Raw genomic sequence first — 27,875 nt, forward strand, 5'->3', positions numbered from 1 at the left:
AGGAAAGTCACTCAAAAAGTACAAGCACCCTCTGAGCTAAGTTACCAACATTACCACACGTGTGCTGCCTTCGCAGAGCGTTTTGTGTCAGCTTTCAGATTAGCTACATTAGGCCGCTGCTACATGGAAGCTAAAGAGTTAATGGATTTGCAAGCAAAGCACAGACTTCTTACACAGAAGCAACAAAAACCTTGAAAACTTAACCACAAAATCTTACCTCATCTGTGAGCACTGCTGAAAGAGAAAGGTTTCTGAAGGAATGTTCAGCTTGGCAGCAAAGAAACACATATCTTAGATGCAGTTAGCAGTTGCAGAATAACACTGCTCAATTGTAAGGAGATTGTTTTAATCCCCTGCTCGATACAGAACAGCTCAATCTGAGAGTTTAAGGACTCATGAATAAAAATCCTCCCAAATATCCAATATGACCTACCCAAGCACAATCGAGCCTTTACCAGGATGTTGGTATTTCTGTATTTCTTCAAATCTGAACCCCATATTTGAGAAGATGGTTTCAGAAGGGCAGTGCTGGTAGCACCAGAGGCCCTACTAAACAAACAGCTGTCATTACTAATTAGGTCAGAGACTTACAGAAGTCGGTACTCTGCCAAAGCTTTAAGAGGGATGAGGCAGTGCATTACAACTTCAGAAAATGCAATTACCAAACAAATCTGACAGCAAGAGGTTTCCTCCCCAGAGTTCAAGCCGCAGGGTTCTGGCATTTTGAGTGATCCACAGCCTGTCACCTGCGGCAGGTGGGTAGGATTGCAGCACTTCCATTGGAGTGAAGCCATTTCAAAGAGACCGAGGAAAATCTGCATCTGAACCAAAAGAAACAACAGGGGCAAAAAAAAAAAAAAAAAAAAAAAAAAAAAGAAAATTCGAGTTCCAAAGGAAACCAAGTATTTTCCAATAGGCTCCTCTGCAGCCGCCTCCTCACCCTCCCCGGCGGCGGCCGGACCCCGCTCCCTCACAGGGCGGGCGCGCCCTCAGCTCAGCGCACGGGCCCGAATGCAACACGGCCGTGACGCCACCGTGCAAATGTGTAGAAAATTGACAAATTAAGAAGTCACAGAGTGGCCTCGAAGCCGCCGCCTCGCAGCCCCCCCTTAGGCCCTGCTGCCCGCGGGCTGGAGGGCAGGCTCGGAAAGAACCCCCAGCCCCAGCCCGCAGCCGCGCCACGCCGGGCAGCAGAGTCCCAGCACGTACATAGGCTTCAGCGGTTTCCATTTCCAGAGTCCTGCCCTTGCTACTTCGCTTGCATTACATAAAAAACAGTTGAAGGCATTATAAAGCTGGGACACTTAAATCATCTTTTGCAACGGATGTTTTTCGTGAAATAACACGGGTTTGTAAAACACCTGCAGATCCCCACCCACAGGCACCGGCCCCGCTCTCCCCGCTGCCGGCCCAGCCGCTGCCACCTGCGGCTCTGCGGGAAACCCTTATGAAGCCTTTAAGACTTACAAAATATGGAAGGAGATGTTACATGAAAAGGAGAATGGCAAGAGCCAGTAATAACTGCTATTATGACTTGATTACAAAACGTTTGTCTGTTTCTCATGGGTCAGTATTCACCGTTGGCATTCTCTCTCAGGAGCCTGCTCTGGGGAGTACTAGAGACCTCCATCACAGTAGCTGAACAGCTTTATTAAGAAATTATTAAATAGGGAAATTTAATTTCTTAAGGCAGTACCATATCCAGTGATAGACATGCTGAAACAAATATAGTGAGACAATAAATGATAATTCACAAATTATTTTGCTATCTTGTAGTCCTAATCAATATTGATCCTTCCACAACTGTGCTATGAAGTTATGCTACACTGTCTTTAATGATTCATTAATCAGCTGTGTGGGGTACATATAGCCCACTCCTCCACTGTCAAAGTAGAACAAATTCCCATCTATGTCAGGAAGCCTTTCCACATATTTTGATCTGTAACTCCCAACACCAGTCTAGGCAGACAGCAGCATCTGGGACTTTCAGCTCTTCTGTAATAAGAGACAACTCCCCAAAGAAATTACCTCAAGCATGGCCACAACCATCCAGGAATAGGATGGCCCTTGCCAAGAATGCAAGTCCTGCTTCGTGGAAATGTGACAAGGAATCAAAGTCCAGCATTGTAAATTCTGGAAACAAAAATCAGATTATGTCCACCAAACAGTGTGGGATTTTATTGCTGGTGTTTTGGGAAGACTGGCAAAGGTAATGGTGTATTAAAGTCCAGTGTATTTCCTGTTGCAAAAACAGAAAAGTGATTCTTCATCTTTGCTATCCTTTGAGTCATCTTAGTGCTTACAGCAGTAGAAAGTACCATGCTAAAACAACTGTACTCTATAGTATGCAAGAAATGCTAATTACATGCTAATTGTAATCCCATAAAGAAATGTGTGCCACACCCTAGTCCCAGAAGACAGATGCAGGAGAGTACTACACTAGTGCAAAGGCCAAACATCTGTATTTTAATAAGTTAGAAGAAATCCAGATATAGAAGCCAGAGTCACTGAAATGTTAACACGTTAATATATTTCATAGCAAATATAACACAGTGTATACATAAAAACCATTTAATACAAAGTGAAAACCATTAGATGCACCTACTAATGCTGATTTTTGGTTATTATCTGTTTCATGGAAACTTGGAAACGAAGCTCTTCATTTCAGTTACACCAGGTTAAGTGGTAAAACTGATCTATAGCAAGCAAATCACTGCCTTTTCATTCACCTGGGAAAGACAGCACCAGGGCAACTGAGTGTGTCCACAAGGGCACCCAAGTGAAAAAGGCTGTGCACTTTTGCCCCACTCACTAAGCTATGCAAAAAAACAGATGTGAATTGATTGCTGCTTCTGAATAGTAAAGCTCAGTTAAGTAATTAAGTGCATCCTTGCTGTACAAAAAAAAAAATAAATGTAAAGTGACAACATAGAAAACTGGCAACAGATAATCATGTCTGCCTAAAATATACACATATGATACATAACTATTGCCATGCTGGCCAGTATGTAAGCCTGTTTGAGAGCAAAGCTTTAATTGCACAGATTAGAAAAAGGAACAAATGCTTTTACAGAGCAAAGCACAAGCTTTGGTTTATGCTTAGACAGTGAACATTAAACCTTCCATTTTTATTATAACATCTATTAAGAAAAATAGCTGTTTCTCTATGAATAAGCACTCCATTCCACACAATGAAATGAAGCTCAGTGTCTTATTCAATGAACCCATTAACTGTGTCTAGACTGGGAATGTATTACATCTTTATTGAAAGCTAGTGAACTACAAAAGGTTTGACTTATTTAATTCACAGTTCCCCAGGTCTCCCCCCATTTTTAAAATGCTGCATATATAAAAATAACTCAAATATGGCACAAAAGTGGAATTCTCAAGGGAAGGCACAGGATAAACAGGAAAAGGGAAGACTCCACTGGGCAACATCAAGAAATTGCATATAGTCCAAGAGGAATTTGCACCCTATACAAAATGAGCTTCCCTGTGTTCCAGTTCTTGGATCCTTTTTGGTCTCAGTCTATGGTAAGCAGGCTTCAGATCTGTGGAGTGAATATCCTCTGAGCTAGATTTCTGTTCATTTGTGTTTTGTTCAGCATCACCTGATGGAAGTGCAGAGCTCCTAGCCAGTTTCACAGTATTATCCTGGGGGAGCACAGAGCTAGGACTGGTGGGTGCACAAGCTTTAGCAGAAGAACCATCTCCATTTTCTTTTGATTTGTTAGAGGGTGGTTTATAAAATGTTCCTGGGGGTGGTTGCAATGTTCTTGGTGCCCTAAAGGCAGCAAGAGGATTAACATCTGGACCATTCTCTTCTGCTGCTGTCCTTCCTGACCCGACAACAGAATATGGCTTACTAGGAAGAATGGCTTTAGCTGAATTGTTACCAAGGCTGCACGATGATGATAAAGCACCTGCAGTTCCACTCTCGAGTGCTCGGATCTCCTGGGGCACATTAGTCATGATCATTGCTGTCCTTGCTGTGATATCATACTGTTTGTACTGCTTGTCCCAAGTTTTTCGCAGCATCTGGGTGTCATAACAAGGCAGTCTGGAACAGGTATCAACAGCAGGCACTGCCTTCACCTCTGAGACTTCTTCAATAGTAGGGCTTCTGCCCAGCTTCTCTGAACTTATTGCCCCTGCATTCCGTGAATTTCTTTCATTCAAAACACACGGAGGAAGTATTCGGTCTACAGGCAGGCTGATAGGGCGAGACGCTGGCTTGGTCCTTGGAGCCCGCAACGGAACTTTGGCAATCTGACGGTTGGGTTTTACAGCAACTGTGTTCATTTTACAGGGGTCTTCACCTGGAGAAATGAATGGATCATTGTCTCTCTCTGAAGTGGGACTCACAACATCACCTAGAAACACAAAGAGATGTGACTGGATCTTTTCGCCAAGAGAACTCAGCAAGACTTCAATGACCCCCTGCTAGTTAGTATTTTAATGGAACAGCAGTTTTTAGGAATAGTTTGTATACATACTAGCAACAGCCAAATGTAAGCATTTCACCAGCAGTAAAACACATACTGTACAGCTGTAACCAAAGAGAAAACAAAGAGACACTTCATTTTTCGGCTGGTGCTTTGCCATCCCTAAATATTTTCAGTTTTAGTATGTTTCAGATGTCACACCGTTGATGTACAGGACATGACTGAAGTAGTAACATCAGATGAAAATCAGTACAATTAAAGGGTATTATGTATAGTAACTCCTAAATGAAGTATCTTAAATCATACCTGCATTAAACCAAACCCCTGTAGTAGCATAGGCAGATAAACAGAGAAAAAATTTCAGAGTTAGAATTAGGTTAGCAAACCTGGGGTTTTTTAAGCAAAAATACTGATATCCAAAATGCTCTGATGATTCTGTCAGACAATTACTCTTTCCAAAGCCTAATGGTGTAGTTCCAGTGAGTGGCAATGATATAAATTTCGGGGGAATAGTGGTTAAAATACATAAATTGCTGGGTATTAGCTTACAGCGCGGTAGCAGATTTCAGAAATCAAGTCACGGCATAATTAGGACTTTTTTTTGTTTGCTTTCTTTAAAACAAGAGAGAAACCAAACTACTGTTATACTCTCTTACCAAATACTTTAAGCTCTGATTCCATAAACAGATTTCTTAAAAGCCTTTAGAAAGATTTAATTTTCTGTTCTGATTACAATAATAAACAGTATATCAAACAGTGATGAACAAGTTTTATCACTTGCTTCTGTCTACATTGCAGAGCTACACGCACTATAATCTAAAGCATCCAGGGCTCCTTATTCACCCACACCCAAATTTAACAGCATACTAACCAGTTACAGATGTATCTGCTTCTTCTTTTGTATTCTTGCTATTCTTCGATTCCAAAAAGAGTACAGCTGTTTCCGGAGCTCTTTCACATGGAACTATTTGAATACCCTGCTAACAAGAGTCAGAGCAGAAGTAAATGAGAACTCAACAAAAAAAGTACTCCTTATCAAAAAACATAGACTTATTAGAAATAAGCTCTGGAATGCTCCAGAATATAACACAGAAATTAATGTGGCACAGGTAACATTGTGGCAGCAAAAGAGTCACTCACTTCCTTTACAGCGACAAACGATTTCCTCTGCTGCTGTGGCTCCCTCTCATCTGCTGATAAAGCAACTCTGACTGTACCAGCTGATTCTCCAGCATGGGAAGCACTCAGAAGTGGTTTCAATGAGACATCAAATATCTTTTCATAGTATGTTATGAGCAGCTCCACTATCCGGGCCTGATAAGGGTAGTCCACAAGTGATGACAAAGAAACTGTAGCATCGGTTTGACGTGGTCTGATCAGAGTTGGGCCAAATATTATGCCAAGGTTGCTGGCTGACATTTTATTTTCATCACACTGTTCTGTAACTCTACACAAAGAGGGGGAAAAAAACCAAAACAAAACAAATCCCCGGGTGTTAGAGAGTTTTATTATTTCAGAAATACTTCTGATATTAAAATCTTATGTCTGAAGAGGGTAAGAGACAATAAAAAACAGAGTGAGTTTGGTAGGCAGGCAGAATCTGAAGTGCAGCCCGCATTTAACAGTGGCTTGAACTTACCATACAGGGTGTTTTTATGTCCTATTTTTTAAAGTTCTTTGTGGCTATTTGGCATTTCTGGAGTTGGGGAAAAGAATGTCTCTCATTCTAAGTAATAATATAGTTATAGCCCAGTATTACCCATTTTTATAGGTAATTGTTGGTTTAGTACATCATCATACCAACCACCATTTAGAGGACAAGGAAGTGAAATGTGACTGAAGAATGGTTATTAAGAGACATTATACAAGTTTCAGTTTTCTGTTAATAGCCACCAAATCACTGCCTTATCTTTGTTACATCACCATTTAAATCATATTTAGATCCCTGCATATTACCTTAATTACTACAGACCCCAATGGTAGCAGAGAATCAAAAATAGTGGAGGCCAATGCTTTCCTTGCTTTATTTCCCTTTCATATTCTTCTCACTTGGGAATTCATTACATGGAAAAAAACTCCAGCAACAGAACAGTGTCATCAAAGGCATATGTGACATCTTCCTCAACAGTAATCAAAAAGGTACAAGATATTCCTAGCATGCAGCATGTAGCAGTTAAGTTTTCAACACCAGTTTGCATTTAAAGCATTTTCTTACCTGTGAAGGTGTCCAATAAGGTACTGAAGAGTGTTATAGTTTGGTACAGGCAGTTGTTTCAGAAGATCTTTAATTTTAATGATGATCCTGTTCAGTTCAATACAGAGTGACTGTCTTGTCTTTGCTTTGGGGCTAGCTTGTTTAGCATCCAACTCCTCATTAGCATTCTGACTTTCTTTTGCAAGTCCAATGAACTCATTGTAAAGCCGAAACAAAATCAAGGGCTCTGGAAGCTGAAGAAATAGGTACATTTCAGAAACATACTTAAACCTGAATTTTAACTGTTTCCTTCCTGTTTTTCTCCAACGTTTTCTGGTCTAGGATCTTTTCTTAGATAATGTTCATGAGCTCAATCCCCAGTTTTCCTTTTTCCAATCTACACAATTTTCCAGAAATCATTTGTAACCCGTTACCACAATAGCTCCAAGACTGAGCATTTATCCAATTTATTGAAATAAGATTAAGAAAAAAAAAAGATTATTTCAAAATCACTTAATGGTGATGATCATAGGATTGGAATGCTCATCACTGATAGCCAACATGAGGAAGAAGACAGGACTATCCAGCTAAAGATTATTCCTTTCAGGGTTAACATGTTTTCAGAGTGACTCAATTTCAGTGGGCAAAATCGCAGCTTCATTTTTTTCACATACATATTGAAACTGTTTTAGAAAATTCAATCATGAAGCTTTAAAGCTCTGTTTTGGAAGAAAAATATGGATAATCCCTCCATAATGAACAAAGTGACCACTATGAGCGTTTCATAACATTTTTGCTAGCAGGTATTAACAGCATTCTTGCCTCTTCTGTCTGCATGAAGAGGCAAGAACATGGGACTCTTAAACTCCATGTAAGACAGGCAAATTCACTAATCAGAAAGGTTTTAGAAATAAACTCTGAGTAGACAAACAAGAGCTTGTTATGCATACGATACTAAAGAAAGCCATAATTCCATGCAGAATACATATTGTAGTCCCAGCACTTTTCCCAGCCCTTGTCAACAAGCTCCATGTGCAAAAAAGAAGCCACTGCAATTATACAAGGCACTTGTTTAATCTGCTGCTGTAGGACTGCTGAAAAGGGGTGGTTGTTTGTACTGTGCTGAAGAAATACGCTACAGCACTCTTGTTTTCCATCTGACCTCTCAATTCCATACCTGGCGGAGATACAGCTTGAGAACATTGCTGATATCATGTGCATAGAGTTCTGAGAGCTCAACCAAATCCTTTCCATTTTCAAAAGCTTGACAAAGCTTTTCAACTCTTGACTTGGCTCCATTCACACGATAGATGCCCTAAAATTAAAAGACGAGCAAAACTCTATTTCAGTTTGGAAACAGAACTTGAAAAACAGAGATGATACTGACAGCATTAAAATCTTAAGTGAATTTTTTTTTAAGATTGTGTCAAACTTAAGTATGAACAAACTTGACCATACCTTGACATTCAGTGCTCTGCTTTCAATTTCTGATGTACACTTTTTGATGATGAAAGGAATGCCGTCAGGAATATTTTTAGCAGCTTGGGCAAATTCCACTCCAAATAAGTGAAGCCTTCCATGAAGTTTTTTGTGCCCACATTGAATGGCTAAAGTCTCTAAACATTTTTTATGGCATGCAAGTGAACACTACAGGGGAAGAAACAAAAAAGCACATGGCTTAATACAATCTAACACCATAAGAAATATTTCTGCTGTTTCTCACCCCATATGTGAGCAAAACAAAAAGTTTGTTAGGATGGTGTGCCTCTGTTTTAAGTTCATGGTGGTTATACAAGTCACAAACTCCAGTTTTTATACAGAAACAAAACTCCCAACTTTACATAAATCCCAAGCAGCAATTAAAACTGATTTTCAACTTACCTCCTCACATTCAGCTCCATGAAATACTACTAAGCCGTCACATTCTCTGCATTTAGATGGAGCTCTCAGCTTCCGTAGTTTGTGTGTTTGTGCTGCTTTGGACATATTAGCATTTCTAAAAGGTCCTGGAGAATTTGCAGTTTCAGATGTGAGATCATTTAAACCTGAAGAGAATTTCCCTGTTATAGTCATTTTAATATCTACTACTGGGGTGGTAGTTACTCTGATTTTTTAGAATTGTGCTGGAGAACACAAGTCTGTAAGTAATGGCAACTATCAAAGTAATGAGAAACATTTCAATCACAAGGAGGCAACACTATGTTGCAGTTTACATAACAGAGACATTAACTATCAAACAATCTCGTGTAAAAGCAGAATAAAACAATCATTTTTGCCTTATTAAGTATTCAGTTTTCTCCTGTATTGTGGCAATGTGAAAATATTAGGACATTTAATTCCAACTGCCCAGCATTTCAGGCAACAATTCATGGAAGTTTAATTTTATACATTTCAAAATCCTGTACTAGAGGATGAAAGATGGCTTGTTTTGGCCATTAGTGTTTCTGAAATGCTTAAAATAAAGGAGTATTTTGCAGCAAGGAAGAATTAACACACACTCCTGGCAGCAGCCTCATAAAATAAATTAGAAAAAAATCACTGATTCTGAGTTTCCTGTAACAACATCAAATATTTTCTAGAGGATTCTAAAACTAGAAAAATAGCAACTGGTCTTTTTTTGTGTCCAATTTTTTTTCAGACAATTTACTTAAAATGCTGTCAACAACTCTGTGAACCAAGCCCCTTTGTTTTACAGATAACTTAAAATTATCACATTCAGTTAATTGCTCAGAAAGCTTCTTAAATGCTCAAGCATTGATTAAACAATACCACTCTAAATGAAGGCTTGCATTCAGTAACATATTGCCATGCTTTAAGTCTAGATCTCAATTAATACTATTTACCACAGGTTCATTTCCAGAAGGCAAGGTAGATATTTAGGAAATAAGGACTAAGTAAAGAATTTCCTAAGGGCTTTACTGAGCAAGTGCCACAAATATTTCAAAATTAGTTTGTAAGTACTGTAGACATACAATAGAACTATTTCTGATAATCTAGTTATTCAGGTTTCAATGCCTCTGGCAACATTGTTGTTATACAGTCAAAATTAACTTGAAAATTAGAAACGGCCTGGTCAAATCTGGGACAGACATTACTGAACTCATTTCTCTTAGCTGAAGAGGGGAAAATCTTAGTTACTACCCTAAACATTTGGTTCCAATTTTTTTTTCCAATTTTTCACTTATCAACTCCATGTATTTATGCATTTCCAAGTTTAGAAGTGATCTTACATAACTCAGTAAGGAGCTAAATTTAAATGCAAATGTCTGGAGGGAATGTTTAGTGGATCATTTGCTTTACCTCAAGATGGTGACAACTATGGTTGTCCATACAATCCTATATATGTCCTAAATATATAAAGGCAATTCTGCACCACTTCATAAAAATGACTTAACATTATTCTTCATCTCTCAACCTGAAGTGGATGCATACTGTATTGAAAAACAATGCTGCTGGCAATCACACCTTGTTAAAGTACCAAAGCCACACACTGTAACAAAAAGCATCTTCTGGGGACTTCAGGTACAGAAACAACATTACCACATTCTGAAGGAGATGGTGGCTCTCTTTCATCAAGATCATCCGCAGATGACATAGTCCCAGTGGAAGGTGTTCGGGGAAGTCGTCTTTTAAAATCCCCTATGATGAGAAAAAGCAGATGAGAAAAATTTTCAGGAAGCTGTATCAGTCCCAACCAACTGTTTGTTTTTCATTACATGCTCTGCTCAATACTTATTTATTTAACAATGATGTCTTCAATAATGAGAAACAGTGCAGGGAAAAGACTTCAGGTAAGTGCAGCAGTGAGGGTGGCCATACCTGGGCTGGCAGATGGAGAATCCATGGATCGGGACTCACTGCTCCCCCCTGCACTCTCAGAGTCACTGCACATTCCTCCACTCTGGTTGCCAACTGACCACGATCTGAACGGCGGTGGCCCTCGCACTGCTTTTGAAAAGAAAGTTCACCAATTCCAAATGTCAAAGACAAATTTTACTTTTTTTTTTTTAATTGAAAACTAACTATAAGCATATTCAAAATAGGAAAATTTCCACAAGTTACATGAACATGCAATATAGTGGAAAACCCCAGGGCATGTATTCCTGTAATTTCAGTAGCTAAGAAAATTCATTTCAGAAACTTGACAGTTGTGCTTTTGCAGAACACCTGAAATCAACACGAAATTTACAAAACCATTGGATTTTCAATTGCTAGAGTTTCAGTTGAAAGAGTTTAGTCTACTGAGGTTGGCAGTACTTGCTATTTGAATTCTATCTCACCTTTCTTGTCAAAGGATCTAGGCTCAGGCAGTTTTCCATTTGTCCTTATTATGCTCAAGTACCTAATGTTGTATATGCTTTGGACTTTATAATACATTTTTAATCCTTCAGTGTTACACTTCTGACTGAGACACCAAGCATTTTTTTTTAAAGTTTTTTTTTAAAAATTATTTATTTAGAGACTGAGTTTCAAAAGAAAATAAGAACTACCTGGAATATCTGTGTTGCTGGAAGATCTCTTCTCTCTAACCTTTTGTGAACGATGATAAACTGGGCTTCCCACATCATCTAATGTCTGAGCAGGAAAATCTCCTGAACACTGAGATAAGCTACCATGGGATGTATGGATGCTGTTTGTTGATTGCTTATTAAAAACCCTTCAGAAAGAAAGAAAAGTAATTTGAAGAATGAATAAGAAAGAAATTAATGAAAAGTAATTAATGAAATGCATATTTTTAATCCCTGGGCATGAAAAATGCTATATTTAATTATTATTAATGAACACACATTTTTGATGTCATTCTCATAACTAAATTTAATTCCAAAATTAAAAACCAAAAATATTAAAAGTGGCCATTTATTTTCAATTAAGTATGTGAGATTTCCCAGTGTTTTCTCTGCACCCAGAAAGAATCAGCTTTTCCACATGTCTTTATGTATTATAAACATTATCTTGCGGACTTTGAATAAACAGCCTATCTGTTCATCTGAAGGTAAGAATAATCAGAAGCCATTGAATATGCTATCCCCTCCTAAAGATTCTCTGACCAGCCATCAGGACCATCCACCTATAAACACACAGGTGTTCACATACTGTGCTTTTTAAAAGCACAGAAAATGTGCCAGTGTCAGTCCATTTTGAAAATCCACTCTCAATGTAAGAACAGAAAAATGTTAACAGTAATTAACATAAAATGCTGAAGCACCCTGGGGATAAAATAGCCTGCTGGCCAAGTTTAGCAGTCAGGAAGCTGTTCCTTAATCAGTTCTACCCTATCAACCTTAAGGGAAACAGAGACTGAAAAACATTCAAATTTGCATTTGTTCAAGGAACAGTCCCTTAAATTAATGCAGACTCAAACAATAAAAATGATCAAGTACATGAAGAATCACAAGGCTGTGACAAAGAAAATAAAAGGTGGGCAGAGAGGATAAAAAACATGCTCCTATAAATGTCAAGCAGTAAATAGCCGAGGGAGCACACAAAGTGTTGGAAATTTCACGCTCATCAGTTTCTCAGGGAGCTACATAGTTAAATTCCCCAAAGCCAAAGTTTATGAGTATAGCTTAAATCAGTCTTAAAAGGCAGGAAATTTACAGACAAGAATTAAGAATCTCAGCTTTAACTTTGAATTTCCTGCCTTTTGTTGGTAGAAGTCTGACTCAAGCATTCGGTTTTTTGTATTTAGTTTCCTTTTGAAAAACGATGACGAGGCTTTCCTGTAGAACTGTGAAACACACAGATTGAAATGGATATTCTGGTGCTTTAGTGCCAAGATGACCATTTTACAACAAATTAAAGGTGGAAAAGCATTTGGCACGCCTGACACAAGAAACTGTCTTTATTTTGAAGTCTTTACTTCCACATTAGCTGGATCTTTCATAGTTTAACAATAAAAACTTGTATTTCACACAGGTTGGAAAAAAATCATTAAGGTATAACATGTCCATGGACTCTGAGCTTTTTTTTAGGTACATAGCATGAGATGGAAATCGAGAAACACTTCCTGACAAAAAGTTGCCAAATATAAACAATATGAAAGAAGCTACTGTATGTAGCAGCAAGGCTTGTAGAAAAGGACAACCACCTCTTCAGACTTTCTAAACTGATTTTCAAGTACTAATGCCACACAACACTACCAAAACCAAGATTTAAATTTTTGTATTAACCAGTATCTACATTAAAATAGTAAAAAGTCAAGTCTTGCACAACAATTGTCAATGTTTTAGCAACTATTATTACATGAAATGACATTCTGCCTTAGAATTCAGAGGCAGATTTTAATGTGAAAAATTATATATAATCCATCATCTAAAAGATAAGACAAAGAATAGTAAAGCACGATAAAACACCAGGATTCCTTTAGTTCCTCCAAATATACTGTTTTATTGTTAAACACATATGTCTAAGTGTTGCATTTTAAACCAAGCAGTTGCCACCTGTACTTTGGCACTTACCCATCAACCTGGGAACTCTGGGTTTCAAAACAACCTGATTCAACAGGAACACCATCGTTTGGCAAACTTTTCACAAACTCTGAATACTGCTGACCAGGGTCATAGAGTTTGGCACTCTCACAGAGAGACTGGCAGTTAACTGGCAGAGATACAACCTGAGCATGTTGCAGCTGGAACAGGTTAACTGTTGCCTGTTGGGAGAAAGATATTCATTATTTGTAGATCATTTACCAAATATTTCACTTACACTTTGCTCAACTCAAATTAATACTCTAGCAGAAGATTATTTAACAATAAGACTTGAAAACTTCTAGAAAATAGTAACATGTTACTTTTTACAGTCAACTTTCAGGAGACTTGCACAAGCTTCATCTGTAATAAGAGACATGAGTATTTCTCTCCTCTCTGGGTTATTGAATCCTTCTACTAGCAAAGGCAATTCCAAGTGATTCTCACTTTGGGTTGATCAAGATAAACAAGGGCTTTTGCTATCAGAAGGGTTTTTTTTCATGTTCTGGAGTGAATATTAGTCATCACTACCATAATGAAGTAGTTGGAGTTCCAAACCCAGGTGAGCTCCGTATTGTCTCGAGACATGAAATGGACAAAACTCTGTCCCAGCAGGCAGATTACCTGAACACTTTCTTCATTAAATTACCTAACACTTCTAAGTGATTTTATTACATGCCAGAGACCAGAAAAGGGGGACACTGCATAACTGCTTTATCAGCTTTCAGGTTGCAAAGTAGTCTGCAATTTAAATATATTTGAACTGACAAGTCTATCTATACTTTCAACTGTTCTAATTGGGTTGGTTTTAGGTCTGCTTGTGGGTTCAGTTTGATGTTTTATTTTCCCTCCCCACACCAGCATTAAATATTCATTGTCTCATCTAAACAAACAAACAAAACCAAAAATCCCCAAACATGTCTTGGCATAATGAGTTATTACATTCTTCAAGCTTTTAAAAAAAATCTGTTCATGTCATATGCAATTTTGACCATCACTTTCCTATTACACCAATAAATTAATACATTCTACTAGTCACAGTGGATCCTGCAGTAACTGAGACTGCCAGCAAGGCTGAAGTGTGTTAATATCCATGCTGGGCTTGATCCAAATGTCTTTGTTAATGCCCTAGTCAAAGCAAAGAAAGCTGTACACTTAAGCAACAGAGGAACACTACTGCCATCAAAATTTTGAAAAGATTTTTTGTAAGGATTGTGTAGTCAGGCTGCTTGAAATGCAACAGCTTATGAAACACCCAGAAACATTCAAGACCCACCTCCCCCCAACATTTTTTTTAATTCCTACCTGAAACAGAGCACAAATAGATTAAAAGTCTTCCTCATTTTTCTGTTGGCTTGACATCTGTCCTTTGAAAGCTTTATTTTTAAAATGGGGTTTATGAGGCCTTCTCTTATTTCTAACAATATATAAATATCTGTGCAAAAAGTATTTTAAAAACCATACTTACAGCTTTAAGAGTAAGATCACACTGGTAAATAAGCTCCCGAAGCTGTGTTAAAACATCACTTTTAAAGCTTTCCAAATAATTTCTTTTTTCTTCAACCTCTGCCATGCTTGCTTTATAGTGCTCATTGGCTTCTTCAGCCTAAAGAAAACACAAGTATAAAGAGTTGATGGACTACAGGCCTTGATACTAGAAGTAAGAAAAAACTCCACTCAATATGCTTGTATTTGAGATTACTTTTTAAGATAAAAAATCCAAAGGAGCATAGCATGATTAAAATTAATAATGCGAACTCGACTCACTCAAATATCCTCCTTGGGAAAGCATGAATAAAAGCAGTATAGACTTAACTTTAAAAGCAAGGAACAAAACCTCTCTACCTTTTGAAGAGCTTCCTCTTCTAGCCTTCGTTTTTTCTCCAGTTGCTTGCTGAAATCTTTCACGAAGCTTCCACCTGAGCTAAGCTGTTCCTCCTCAGCACGAGCAGTACAGGATTTTGCCTTTTCATACTCATCTTGACGCTGTGTATACAGCAACTTGGCTTTCCTGAGAGCAGCTTCCAGCTCTTGCTGCAGAATGCAGCAAAAGAAAAAGGAGAAGAATAAACAACATTAATTTTTCAGTTATTGAATGTGATGTTTAAAGAGACTTATGCACAGTATGTATGTTGCCGTATCAAGTACACTGACATTGAAAGACAACCTCTCACAAATGCCAGATTGCCATGAAATGGACAGTTACATCTACTTTCACTAAGCCCTAGAGACTATGTGTGAATGTAAGTGCCTAACAGGCTAGTTTCAAAGTTTCGTCCTTTTGAAGAATCCTAGACTGAACGGTTAGGTATGAAAGAATTACCAACCATTTTTTTCTGTTCTCGCTGCCAAAGTTCCTTGATATCTTTCCTTTGTCTATCCAATTCATTTTTCCTTCCAAGAAGAGGCTAGATAGGAAATATTAACGGAGTATATTAAAGGCATATAGGCTGGAAGTTTCTTCTTTTAAATATTCTATAAAATTATATATACTTTTCTTTAAACATACCTGCACAAATTTGTTAGACTGGAGAGCAGCAGCTGTTTGTTGCCAAAGTTGACTGTTCTCAATATCATTTTGAAAAGCATTAATGAATATTGACTGGAATGGCATATAATCCTAAAATTACACAAAACATGTTCTAGGTAAGACAGAGGTGTAATGACATTCTAAATGTCTGTATAACTAAACTAGATTTTCAATTAAATTTATTATTTACTAAAATAGTATGAATGTCAGATATGAATGTAGAAAATTAATTTCTCATCTGTGATTCATTTTACTAGTAAAGAAGTCTACAAGATCAAATCACAAAGCATACAAAATATTAGAAAAAAAATATTGTGGATCTGCATGTTCAACAAAAATAGTATTACATATAAAAATTTCCATTACATCTTTCCATTTGTTAAATGAAGATCTTTTTAATCACTGCTTTATCATATAAATCAATTCTGTAGCTTAAAAATACATTCCTCAACATCAGAATTTTACGCCTGGGCAAGCTATCCAATAAAGATTTAAGACTAAGATAAACTCCTTAGGTATACACTCACCTGGTGTCCAACAACAGCTTTAGCAGTTTCAGCCATTTTTGCTAAGTTTTTAGCACACTCCACTTCTGTTAAAAAAATTTCACAGTTACTGTTTACATTATAACACAACAACAGTTATAACACATGCTAAATGCTTTTTACAGTCTTCCTTTAACAAACAGGCTACAGAGGGGACCACCTTCACTTTGTTACAGGCCTTTAATTATAGGAAATGCATGATAGTTCTGTCCACTTCAGCGGAACAGCTACTAATTTAGAAATCACATTATTGACAGTCTGCAGCACAGAGGCCTGACAACAGATTTAATTTCATCATGACAAAGCTGATTAAATTCCAGAAAGAGCCACTCACCCAAGCTAAGCTTTTTTTCTACCCATGCAAGTACATCCTTGGTATATTTTGACCATGCTTTAGCATAGGACAGAGCCGACTCAATTCCACTGTCATTTCTTAGGAGCATGCTATCAACCTCCTCTGCTCGAAGATGTCCTGCAAATAAAGCATCCAACACAAAGAAGTGATTTTTAGACATGACCACACACTGAGTGCAAAGCCAGTATTAGCCAACTGTGAATGCTTAAGCAGCTCTGATCTTGAGTTGGTCTTTAATGCTAGTTGACTCTAAACAGGGCTGACAGAGGTTTTAGAACAAATTAAAGGGTCACAGTATTTTATCTGGAGTAGTCATATGGTCAGCATAACTTTCTTCAAGAAAGTGACCCAACAAAACACCAATCGTATGACAACACACAGAAGGGGCTCCAAGGCCTTCTCCCTCCCCCTCACCAAAATAAAAAAAGGCAACACGGGTTGGTTATTTACAAAAGAATGAAACCTTTGCAAGAACCCTTTTTTTCCCCCACAGTGAAGCTGTAAAGGGGGCATAGGTGTAAAAAAGTGACCAAACTTAGAACATTTTTAGAAGAAAAAAACCCACAGATTACAAAACGGTGTTTATCAATATTAAGTGAATGACCTACCTTGAATATCATCTCTTTCATGCAGTGAACCCCCAGACTCCACAGAAAGATTCTCAAAAGACTGGTGTACAAGAAATAAAACATTAAGTTAGCAAAGAAAATCTCTCACTGGAACTGAAAGCAAACAACATAAATGGCATTAGCTGCCTCTTTATTTTTTTTGTAGATAGAGCAGGTAAAGCAAACTGCACCATCACTCCCTCTCATCTAGGGCACAACATTTTTTATACTCCCATTGCTGTCAAATGAAAAATAATAAATAGCAAGGAACATTATATACCTTTATATCAACAATCTTGAAAGTCTGTGATGAAGGAGTTAAATATCAACCACATTTGTTAAACAATTAAGCGAGCTCCAGCTTTTGTTAAAGCCCTACCTACCTTTTAAAAACCTTTTCACACAGACTTAATGCCAGATACATAAAACAGACACCATTCTACAAGCCATTATAATCCTGTATTTCTTCCTCAAGGGACTAAAGTTTTTTGTAAATTACTTGCAGGTGGTGCACTGTAGGCACAACAGCTGACTAGTAACACTTACTAATGAAGCCCTGAGAATCAGTACAACTTGACAGAATGTAATCCAATAATAAAAGGAATTTAGCACATCACGTCATCCCTACCTTTGTCCTCACTGCATTTTGCTACCCCTTTACTTGTTCAAGTTGAATTATTTGTAGAGACTGTGCTGTAGACCTGACTGCTCAACAAATTTAAATAAATAAAAAGTTTACTTTGTAACAAAAACCCCCTTAAAAGCCAAACCAAAACAAAGACAGACATCAAACCTTACATAATTTCAAATGGGTAAACTACTTTTGAAAACTTTGAAGCACAAAGCAGAGAGAAAACAAAGGCTAAGAAATAGATGCAAAGTGCCCTTAAGCTATGCAAGAACAGCTTGTTTCCATTTAGACTTTGGCACTGGGTTATTTTCAGACATTCACTAAAATGGAGCACAGTTATCAATGATAAAAGTAGTTTTGGTTTGTTGGGGTTTTTTAATGTAAAAGAAAACTGAATATAAATCACAAAAATCTCTCAAGAATCACTGTTTACTTCACAGCAGAAGAAGCTTTTCCAAAGACCAAAACATGCAAGGTATTAATCATCAATGACATCAAACAGAATCAAACTAGAGCCTAAAGACCTGCTTTGTTACTATTACAGTGGCTTTCTAATACAACAGTTTCAACAAAACAGAAAGGCTTTTCCAGAACGGGTGGGAAATCTATCCAAAGCGTCCCCAACTAAATTGGTAAAAAACCCTAAAATCTGAATTTAGCAATGGATCAATACTTGTTGCAGAGAAGGCTTGAAAATTCCTAGATTTAGTTCAGATTTTATATAAAGTATTACTGTCTTCAGGATTATTTAAAAATTGCTAGGGGAGAAAAAATAGCAATTAGAAAACATCCAGACTTTTTATTAACTTGATGCACTTTTAAGTTATAAAAATTTTTTTCCCATTTCTATAAAACCTCTATCATTGCAGTCCTGAAAAATCCTTCATAGTAAAGCAGGCACAGTAGTTAAGGCAGCTAATCAAAGGTCACTCATTCTTTCACATTCACCCACTGCAAATATGTAACACCAAATTTTAGATAAATGCATTTGTTCATGCTTGCTTCTATGTCCTACAACTTAGCAGAACATGATCCATACAGCTTGCCCTCCTCAAGCAACCCAATGACTCATCCTAGTAGTCCTAGAAAAACTAAAACCCTGACTTTCGCTTCCGACTTTAACCAGTCTCTTCTGTCCTTTTTTCCCCCTCATTACCCAACTCTCACCCTGACACAGACAAATCTCTTCACACACTTTGAAAATTTTATCCTCCTTCTCTTTATTATGCTCTCAGATCTGCACAGCATCAAATAGGATTCAAATAGCTTGTTGAGTAATGAAAGGTCAGACATGTCTGTCTGGTCTCTTCCAGAATATTTTAAAGTGCTTTTGTTTTTAATTAAAAAATATCTTTGCTTCCACCTTGTACATCTGGTTGAACTACAAGAGCTAAAATGAGAACAATTACATTTGCTAAGAGGGGTTATACATATCATTTAACTTAAGCTTCCAAGTGGAATGCCTAAAGTAAAGAATGTAGACTCCCCTGCAGTCAAGAGAAGCGAGATCAGCTCTGCCCACCCTCCCTCCTTGGAGCCATCCTCATCAGCTTAACTAGGGAGGTCCCTAACTACAGAGGCAATTAAAATATTTCTCCTTCATCAACCCTCAAAGTATTTACATGTTAAATTCTACCAAAATGTTATGCTCTGTTTAAAATACAGCTAGCTGCTATGATCACTGAACATACACAACTACAGAAAAAGTTAAACAGCTATTAAATATTTTGCATTTAACTCCTCTTAACACTCAACTCCTAGTTGGCCTCCAAATTTCTCTCTGAATTGTAAATCAAAGTGAAATGATTCACCTCTTAAACATGTGTTTATTTGCCTAAATGAAAATGCACTTCAGACAGATTTCTAAGAAATTGAAGTATGTTACCCTATCTGCTCCAAAATTTGTAATTGTTCACCTTCACATTAGGAAAGGCAAGCGATACTATGAAAGCAAGGTTTTAAATATAAGCTGGTGATTTCTGAAGCATCTGAAATGGAATTCCTTCTTCATTTCACTATATTCAAATTTACCCTTGGCCTTCCCCTTACCCCCATGTTCAGAAGAGGGATCTTTTAGACAAGCAATCATTCACTTCAAAATACAATATATAAGACCTCTTTCCACAAGCAGATATTTTTGCAATGCAAAACCATTTCAAGATAAAAATGTTGCAAAATCAGCACCTCCCTTTTGCTGGTGAACCAATTAGATAAACCAGTACTCCTTCAAATAATATAATTTAATTTACATGAGATGCTGGGTTCTATGCTATTTATTTCATACTTTTTATCAGTGACCTAAATTGAAGTTTGCTGGAACCAGTTTTCTGAGTAGCCTACTTTTCCTCCATATTGTTTATGAAGATAAGTTTTGTAGCAGCTACAGAAGTAGAATTTGTATGGTAACGCATATGGGAGAAAGATGAATTATCAAACATAGTGAAAGTTTGAAAAGACCATTCAACTGTAGCTGCATAGCTTGCTGCACACAAGCCTGTGTGAAGAAATGCTGTTTTAAGTATGTTTCAACAAAGCCTTTAAAAAAATGCACAATCTAACATTTTTAACCTTGCTGCAACTTAGCTTGTAATACACACCAATTATCAATTGTATTTTCCTTGCATGTAACTCTTAAATTTATTTCATTTACCTGAAAGTCTGCTTCTCAATATACAAAAATTCAAAACAGAATTTGGTACTGAGCATTTTTCAATCATACCTTCAAGAGTGTTTAAAAAAAAGTTTAAAATATTAGTGTTTTTCTTTGACTACCTATAAGTTGACAGTTCTTCTAGTGAATTGTTGCTGAAACGGTTATGGCACAAATTTGGCTCCAAAAGAAGAAAAGGTAATTTTGTAATAAATACGAGTCTTTAAAAGCAAAAAAAATGAAGTCATTAACCCTTCGGTTTCTAGGTTTAACAGGCAATAGTCTAACTACTTCAGCAAGCAATCATTCACATATCTTAATTTTCCCCATTTATTTTCACTGAACCAATTTAAAAATCTCAAAAACAATGAGATGTCAAGTCATCGTTATCATTTAGAATTGAGAAGACATTGAATACACATTTTTCCTGGGTTGAATCTTGTTTTACAACACAGATGACTCCAAGTGCCCCAGCCCAGTGATGCAGAGAGTCTCAGTGGAACTGAAGCCTCCTTTACATTTTACACTCCGAGAGAACGTGTTTAGCCTACCCGACTTCTCCGAGATACAGGAAGTCCCAATGACGAGCCATTGTCTACATCTCCCATAAGGAAGTCTGATACACTGCCAGAAAAACAAAGAATTGTGTTACTTCATTACTTTACCTCGCCAAGCAACTCCGTGCCACTGAATTAAAAAATTCAGATAGTGTTACTAAGTCCTTTAAAAGTTCTGCAAACCATTTTTAGTAGGCATCTAATATTCTGTGCAATTTCTGTAACATCCTGGATTTCCTTATTAAGAAAAAAAACAAACTGACAAAAACCCAAATAGTAAAATTGTTCTAGATGTAGCTAATTTAAATTACTTTATCAGAAAATAGTTGTACAAAAGAAAACTAAAGTTTTTGTTATTGTTGTGTCTTAATTTGATTTGGCTTCATTGAGTTCTCTAAAAACTCTTTCTGGATTCCAACTTACATGTTTCCAAAGGTGAATGCCAATGTTTCAATGGAAGAAAATATTTCACTGAAGAGTTCTCTCTTATTTTCTTCATTAACTTCTTTGAAGTTCACCGCTTGCAAAAGAAAAAAAAAAGAAAAAAAGAAAACCAAAGGGTGAGAGGTGGGGTCAATTAAGTAAGTTTACCAGGCCTAGAGACAAATTTAATACACAAAGTCTCCTACAGAACATGCAACATTATGCTTTTCTGAATAATTGAAAAAACATCGTTTTAAAGAAGATTAGTAAGAAAGTAAACACTAAAGGAAAAAAAATTAACACAATCCAGATGCTTCCCACAATGAAATCAGATTACCCTTGCACTTCCTGTATCTTCCCATTTAAGGGGCAGCTTTGTGTGGAAATGTTGGTAATGCATGAACAAAAACAGTCATTTACCAGCCAGAGTCAAATCACACAGCAGCAGCACCACCACAAAGCAGCTCACAAATACAGTCAGATATTGGAACAGCTGGTTTTTTTCTGAGTAGAAATTTCAGAATTCCAAACAGGAACAGTAGTTTGTGGGGGTGCCCCCTTAACTGAATACAATCCACAATACAGCATTTTTGGCTTGAGTACAGGCAAGCAGAAAGTTATCAAAAGGTGGTGTCCACTGCAAAACTCTTCAATTATAAGCTCCACAGTCTGGCAAAAGCCCCTCACTTTTTCCTGTTAAAAGTGGGGAAGAAACTCAGCATAACTGTCAGTGGTCCCAAATAGGAAAAAGAGCGTTGCTGGACAAATTAGATAGTTTAAAGTGGTGATCAAGTACTTAACTACTCAACACAGTGTTTAGCACACTTCTATGACAAGCTGGAATAATGAGACAGGAGGAATGATTCATCCAGAGTTTCTATTAACAACTACTAAACAAGAAGAGAGAGGGAGACAAGACAAAAAGCACGACCATTTTTGCCTGGTTTCAACTTAACTCCTTAATCAATGGTGACTGGGAGATATTTTGTAGAAAAGCTGCATACATTTCTTTGAGCTGAAGCTGTATCCTCTGGAGGGAAGTTTTTCCCAGAGTTACATTGTGAGAAATGCCAAATTCACATTAGTATTTAAGTATTCTTTTTCTCAGTTTACTGTTTTTTAAAGTTTTCTTTTTAAGCAATGCAATATTCTTAATTCTCTAGATGTGTAAGTCACACATGCTCACACCTATTTTAGAGGTACTGCAATGACCCACATCACTTTTTGCAAGATCTAACAAGGTTAGTTTGTCTTCCTTACATTTCAGGTAGAAATAGAAAACAATGACTTGTAGAAGTAGTAAAAAAAAAAAGTTAAAATGTTGCCCATTCTGTACATATTTTCTCAGCAAATTAACAGGCTTTAATTTTAAAAAGTATTCACACTTCCTGCCAGGTGCCTAAATACTAATGGGTAACCAACAAAGAAAGTACAGTAATCTGCTGCCCCATTAGACTTCCTTTGTGAAAGGAAAAGTTTTTTTACCAGTAAAGTAACACAGTTAAATCCATTCCTTTTTACACAGTATGTCAACAGACTTGATCAACTTTTTGTAACAATTATCTATACAAAGCCATTACTGAAAATACAGATTCTTCTCATGGGCTATTTTTACAGTTACTTGCATATACAAAATAATGTTGTAATAAGCCCACAGCAAAAAACTGTGGGCTTATAATATTGCATATTACAATAACATTGCAGTCTCTGTTGACACAGTTCATTACTAAATTACAGCTTCTCCTACTTCTTCGTTCGGCTACACTTTGTAATTACAAAAAAAAAAAGCCTCTGGCACCTTTGTTTGAAATGAGATTTGATAAAGCTCCACAGATATTTTTTTAAAATAACTTCGTAAATAGAAGTGGATTTTTTTTTTTTTAAATTCAGGTTAGTTGAAAATCTCAGCTTTCCAGAAATAATGTTGTATGTAAGACTAAACTTCTCATCACAAATCATTAAGCAGTCACAAGGAACCGTATTGATTACCAGCCCCTAATGACTGGAAAAATCATTTAAGAGCCAGCATGAAATGCAAACTGTTTCAAAATTAGAAGGAATTAGTAAAAATTGCCTATGTATTCAAAGCACTTACCATGGAAACATTTTTATATCCATTAGCTATGGTGTCTTCGCAGAGAGAGCACTTCTTTCACTTAGCTAACAAGGCATTAGCATAGAGAACCTTTCCCTAAAGAAATGCCGTCTGTTTCACTCTGCCTTCCTGTTCCAGGAAGAGTTTTGTTAAGCTTTACACTTTATATGCCAGAGAAATCCTTTCTTTTCAGGATCCATCACAAAAGGAGTAACAAATCTCTAATTTTTCAGATTTACTTCTTTTCACTTCTCCCAAAACAGGTTAGTCTAATCTCTTAGTAAGTCAGTAGAATACCACCAGCTTTTTTCTAGCTTAGCACCACTGGAATGCTGATGTACTTAACGTCAACTTGAAACCACGCACTCTCTTTCCCCAGGACATCCTGACTGCACACAATAGCTACTGACAACAATGAACTATAGTAATCTTGCCATGTCTGGAAATGACAGCTATCTATCTATAGTTCTACAGATTTCAAAGCAAGTATACAACTAGACAACTCTTTTAAGCAAGATTTCAGATGACATATAATGAACTTCAAAAAATCATATGACAAGGATACTTGAAAAATCCAAATCCAGTACTAGAAATGCAAGCTTAGCTTGCAGTGGATCTCTATTTCCAAAGCTATCTTCAAACTGAGGTGGGTTTGGCAATCTCATTAAAATGCTGCAGTACGCTGCAGTTTCAGCTCTTGGGTCATGCCATCAAAACTTTTCCCAATCAAGCACAGATCAGGCTGGGTAACCCAAAACAGCCATGAAGGTTTTGGAAGTGAGAATCCCAGAAGTTGAAGCATTGTCTGAGGACATTTGATCAATGCTTCTGAAACGATGAAGGAAAGGCTGACAGCTGTTGAGACCGAAGGGCAAGCAGGGCCTTTAAAAGGTGATGGACAGAGCCCAGTGAAGTGGCAGGCACACAGCCCATGGGACACGGCCGTGCTGGGGTCTGCACAGGTTCGCTCTGCCTCAAGCCTGCTGCCCACACACACGTGCAGGACTGACAGCAGCAAAGCTGCCCTGCCAGCTGTCTGCAGAGCTTGCTCTTTGCAGGTCAGTTTTCTCATACATGATAGGTGTACATGATAGCATCACCATGTATTTTTTTAGACAGGAATACATCCTCAATCCATACTTTACTAGCTGACTTATAAGAAGTAAGCAACCAGCAGACTTCTTAGAACTGAATACTTTTGCAACCAATTTTATCTTTCAACTCACAACAGTGTTTTCAAAAACCTTTCAGAACTATGTCAAAAACAAAACAACTACCCAAGCAAACAAAAAGCCCAAAGACCAAGAGATCACTCCCTCTCTGAAAACAAAGACTTGTAATACTTCTTGTTATTACCTCTCTTCTTCAAAGATATGTAAAATAAACGGGGAGAGGAACACAAGTAAAAAGAGCAATAGGCAAAATAGGCAGTATTTTAGAGACGATCCAAGCCTCACTGTTCTACTTTTAGTTCTTAGTGCCATATCATTTCACCAGCCTGTACTTACTATCAGGTTTGGCAGCCTCCTCAACTTGAGCTGGATGCCAACAAGACAATTTCAAGGAACTGTCTCCTACTCCTTCCATGTTCATTCAGAGCAAAATTTATCATCATAGACGTTCACTGGATTACAAAACTCAGTGAATTCCTTTAGTTCAGATTTTTACTTCTTGTTTGAGGTATTTCTTTTTGATGCAGAACTACTACAAAATAAGCCTATCTTAAATAGGAAAGTTCTACAAGACAAGTGTTATTTTCTGCTTTACCAGGAATCAGTATCCATTCTGTGATTAAGTCAAAGGGTGTAATTAAGAGCAGAAGAAGAGTACAAACTTGAATTCAGCAGTCAGGAGGACCATGTACTCTGGGGCCATCAACTATTTAAAGGCACTGAGTGCAATAATAACTACAAATATGATGCTGTGCCAGAGTGGGAAGTGACTTACAGAAATGGGAATCCAAACAGGTTCCAAGCAAGATGCTTCAGTAAGTCTCAATTCTTCCAGGTCAAGTGAGGGACCATTGAAAAGATATTTTTCATTAAGCACTCAAGTAGGCATGTATAAGTTATAGAGTCCAAAGAGGCCCGTCATGTCCAAGATACAACCAGAGAAATCAAATGTGTCATGTCTCACTCTTCTCACTGCCATTTTCACTCAACCTCAGTCCAAAAGAGCACAAGTCTGACAAACCTGGACTGCCAAGCATGATTCTCCATAGCAAGATTCAGATAATATGTTATAGCTAGTTTTTCCTTCAATCTATCTAAAATGAAAAGCATTGAACATCAAATGCAGAACGAGGGGCACATTTGTATCCAAGAAGCTTGAAAGAGGGTCACATGCACTCTAATTTTTGTTAGCCTTTGAAATAGTCACACTTGCAATAATCCAAAGCAGGGTAGTCTCTCTGCACTGGACGTTATGTTTAAAGTGCAACTTGTCATAGTTATGAGAACACTTCACAAGACACTAAGACTTCATGAATCACTAAGGTCCCGAAGTTATTGTAACTGATTTAATGAAGAGGAAAAGACATTTGTTTATTTTAATAACAGTGTATCCCTATATGAAGTTCCAAAGGAAAAATAGATTTGAAACTCTGACATTATGCAAAGACTCAAAAAGCAGGAGATGGAATCACGTGTAAATCCTAACTTGTTTCTATTCCATCCTCTGCTAAATAAACATCAGAATTTTTCCATGCCAGGTTAATTTTCTTTCTAGTTATAAATCCAACTACAGAGTGCCTTCCATATCTTTTTATAGTTCTGTCCACCAATGACAAGAAACAGATGAGTCACATGAACTTTTCATAATGTCACATTAACAAAGACAGGGAAGCCAGAGGAAAAAGGATACTGGATACGTTCTACCAGCTCCTCACATTCTTGTAGCTTCCTGTTTATTCAAAAGCTGCATTACCTCTGGTGACATAACCACAGCTGAAAACATGTGAATGCATGTGTTACACACAGGTCAAAGTAAGCAAATCTGAGGTCTGATATGCTTATAATCACCACAAATGTGCTGTATTTTTATTTCCGCTTTCTCAGTACCAGCTGTCACACACTTCAGTTTGAATATAAACTTGGAGCAGTATGATTTTCAGAAAAAGAACAGCTGTAAAAACCAAACAGGTGCTGAAGGCAAACTGCCTTCACATTTACCACAGATTATGCTGGGGGGAGGTAGTCTGTTTTCATAGAGCAAAGGCTTTGCTGTTCACAGAGAAGTAGGACTGAAGGACCAGTCAGAAAGAGTCCTGAGTTTTGGATCTCCCCATTGCCATCTCCAGAGGTGTGACAAATGCAGTTTGTGTCTGAGCAAACACTGACAGGCATTACCAAAATCTTTGTATCCAAGTACTTGTTTGTATCAATGGCTACAAATATTGAGGCAGTACTGTCTGTTTTTAGCTCTTGTAAATGGCAGTTCAACCCCTAGTGAAAGAAGATTTTCAGATAGGCTACTAAATTCTAGCCAAGCCTTTTTTATCCCCCCTTTTAAGAACTGGTTTTCTCCTTTTGAGAGGTAGGGGGCTGACTCATCCCTCCTGGAGATTGCAAGAAACTACTCATCTGAGTGAACAGCTGAGCTCAAGTGCCCGGAGAGGGCCTCCAAGTGTTGCATGATCACTGACATGATCCTGCTTTAGACTTCTGAGGATTTTGCATTTCATGCTGTTAAGCTTGAGAGCAGTTTTAAAACAATATGATATGATCTGCTTGCATACCTTAGGTCACTTTTCCCCAATATTTCTTAAATTAAGTAAGTTGAACATTGTCCTGCGACCACTGAAATTGAGGCAGAGTAGAGGACAGTCATCTTACCACAACACTTAAGCATGGAAACAGCTTGTCTGAGTTGGAAGAATTATGTTCACTAAACAGTTAACATGTTCACTGAACACTAACTACCACTGTATGTGTGTAGTTCAACTCTCCCCACGATCACCAAACAAACAGCACCACAAGGGATACCTTCTGTGTTACCTCCAAGGCAAGTTCAGAAGTTGCAGAGTTGTCCCATGATCATTTGAAATACAGGTACAGAACTATAGGAAACTCTATGTGTAACACAAAGAAAATGCAAAGTAGTCTGCTAGTACCTGCCAAGATCAAACAAACTGGCAAACCCGTATATCAATATGAAGAATCCATAAGAAGCTTGGAAGAATCCAATATATAAGAATCAGGAAGCTAAACACGTAAGAATTTTAACTGATATTCCCACTTTACTGAATCAACAATACATTTCAGACATACTAAGATAAATAGGAAACAAGAGGGAAGGCCTAGACAAAGAAGAAAAACTAAACTATGTGTCTCTGAAGGAAGATATCCTACATGATTTAACACAGGAAACAGGTAGA

At 37.4% G+C, this 27,875-nt stretch overlaps 1 protein-coding gene across 11 annotated transcripts in view; it reads right to left on the reverse strand.

Moving 5' to 3' along the window:
- Positions 1-2,443: 2,443 nt before the first annotated feature.
- Positions 2,444-27,875, reverse strand: part of ARHGAP29 (Rho GTPase activating protein 29) — a 49,678-nt gene continuing 24,246 nt past the window's right edge. The window contains exons 1-21 of one of the 11 annotated variants that reach the window (XM_030278512.4): positions 23,501-23,643; positions 21,406-21,502; positions 20,977-21,049; positions 17,145-17,205; positions 16,516-16,653; positions 16,164-16,228; positions 15,616-15,726; positions 15,434-15,514; positions 14,952-15,140; positions 14,575-14,712; positions 13,098-13,288; positions 11,130-11,296; positions 10,459-10,587; positions 10,180-10,278; positions 8,521-8,684; positions 8,098-8,286; positions 7,817-7,954; positions 6,661-6,893; positions 5,586-5,892; positions 5,317-5,425; positions 3,239-4,373 (exon numbers count right to left, since the gene is read on the reverse strand). In XM_030278512.4, the coding sequence (XP_030134372.4) occupies positions 3,475-4,373; positions 5,317-5,425; positions 5,586-5,892; positions 6,661-6,893; positions 7,817-7,954; positions 8,098-8,286; positions 8,521-8,684; positions 10,180-10,278; positions 10,459-10,587; positions 11,130-11,296; positions 13,098-13,288; positions 14,575-14,712; positions 14,952-15,140; positions 15,434-15,514; positions 15,616-15,726; positions 16,164-16,228; positions 16,516-16,653; positions 17,145-17,205; positions 20,977-21,033 (3,465 nt within the window). In that variant the 5' untranslated portion in view covers positions 21,034-21,049; positions 21,406-21,502; positions 23,501-23,643 and the 3' untranslated portion in view covers positions 3,239-3,474. 11 annotated transcript variants of the gene reach the window in all.

This window comes from Taeniopygia guttata, chromosome 8 (assembly GCF_048771995.1).
Source record: "Taeniopygia guttata chromosome 8, bTaeGut7.mat, whole genome shotgun sequence".
NCBI classification, from domain to species: Eukaryota; Metazoa; Chordata; class Aves; order Passeriformes; family Estrildidae; genus Taeniopygia; species Taeniopygia guttata.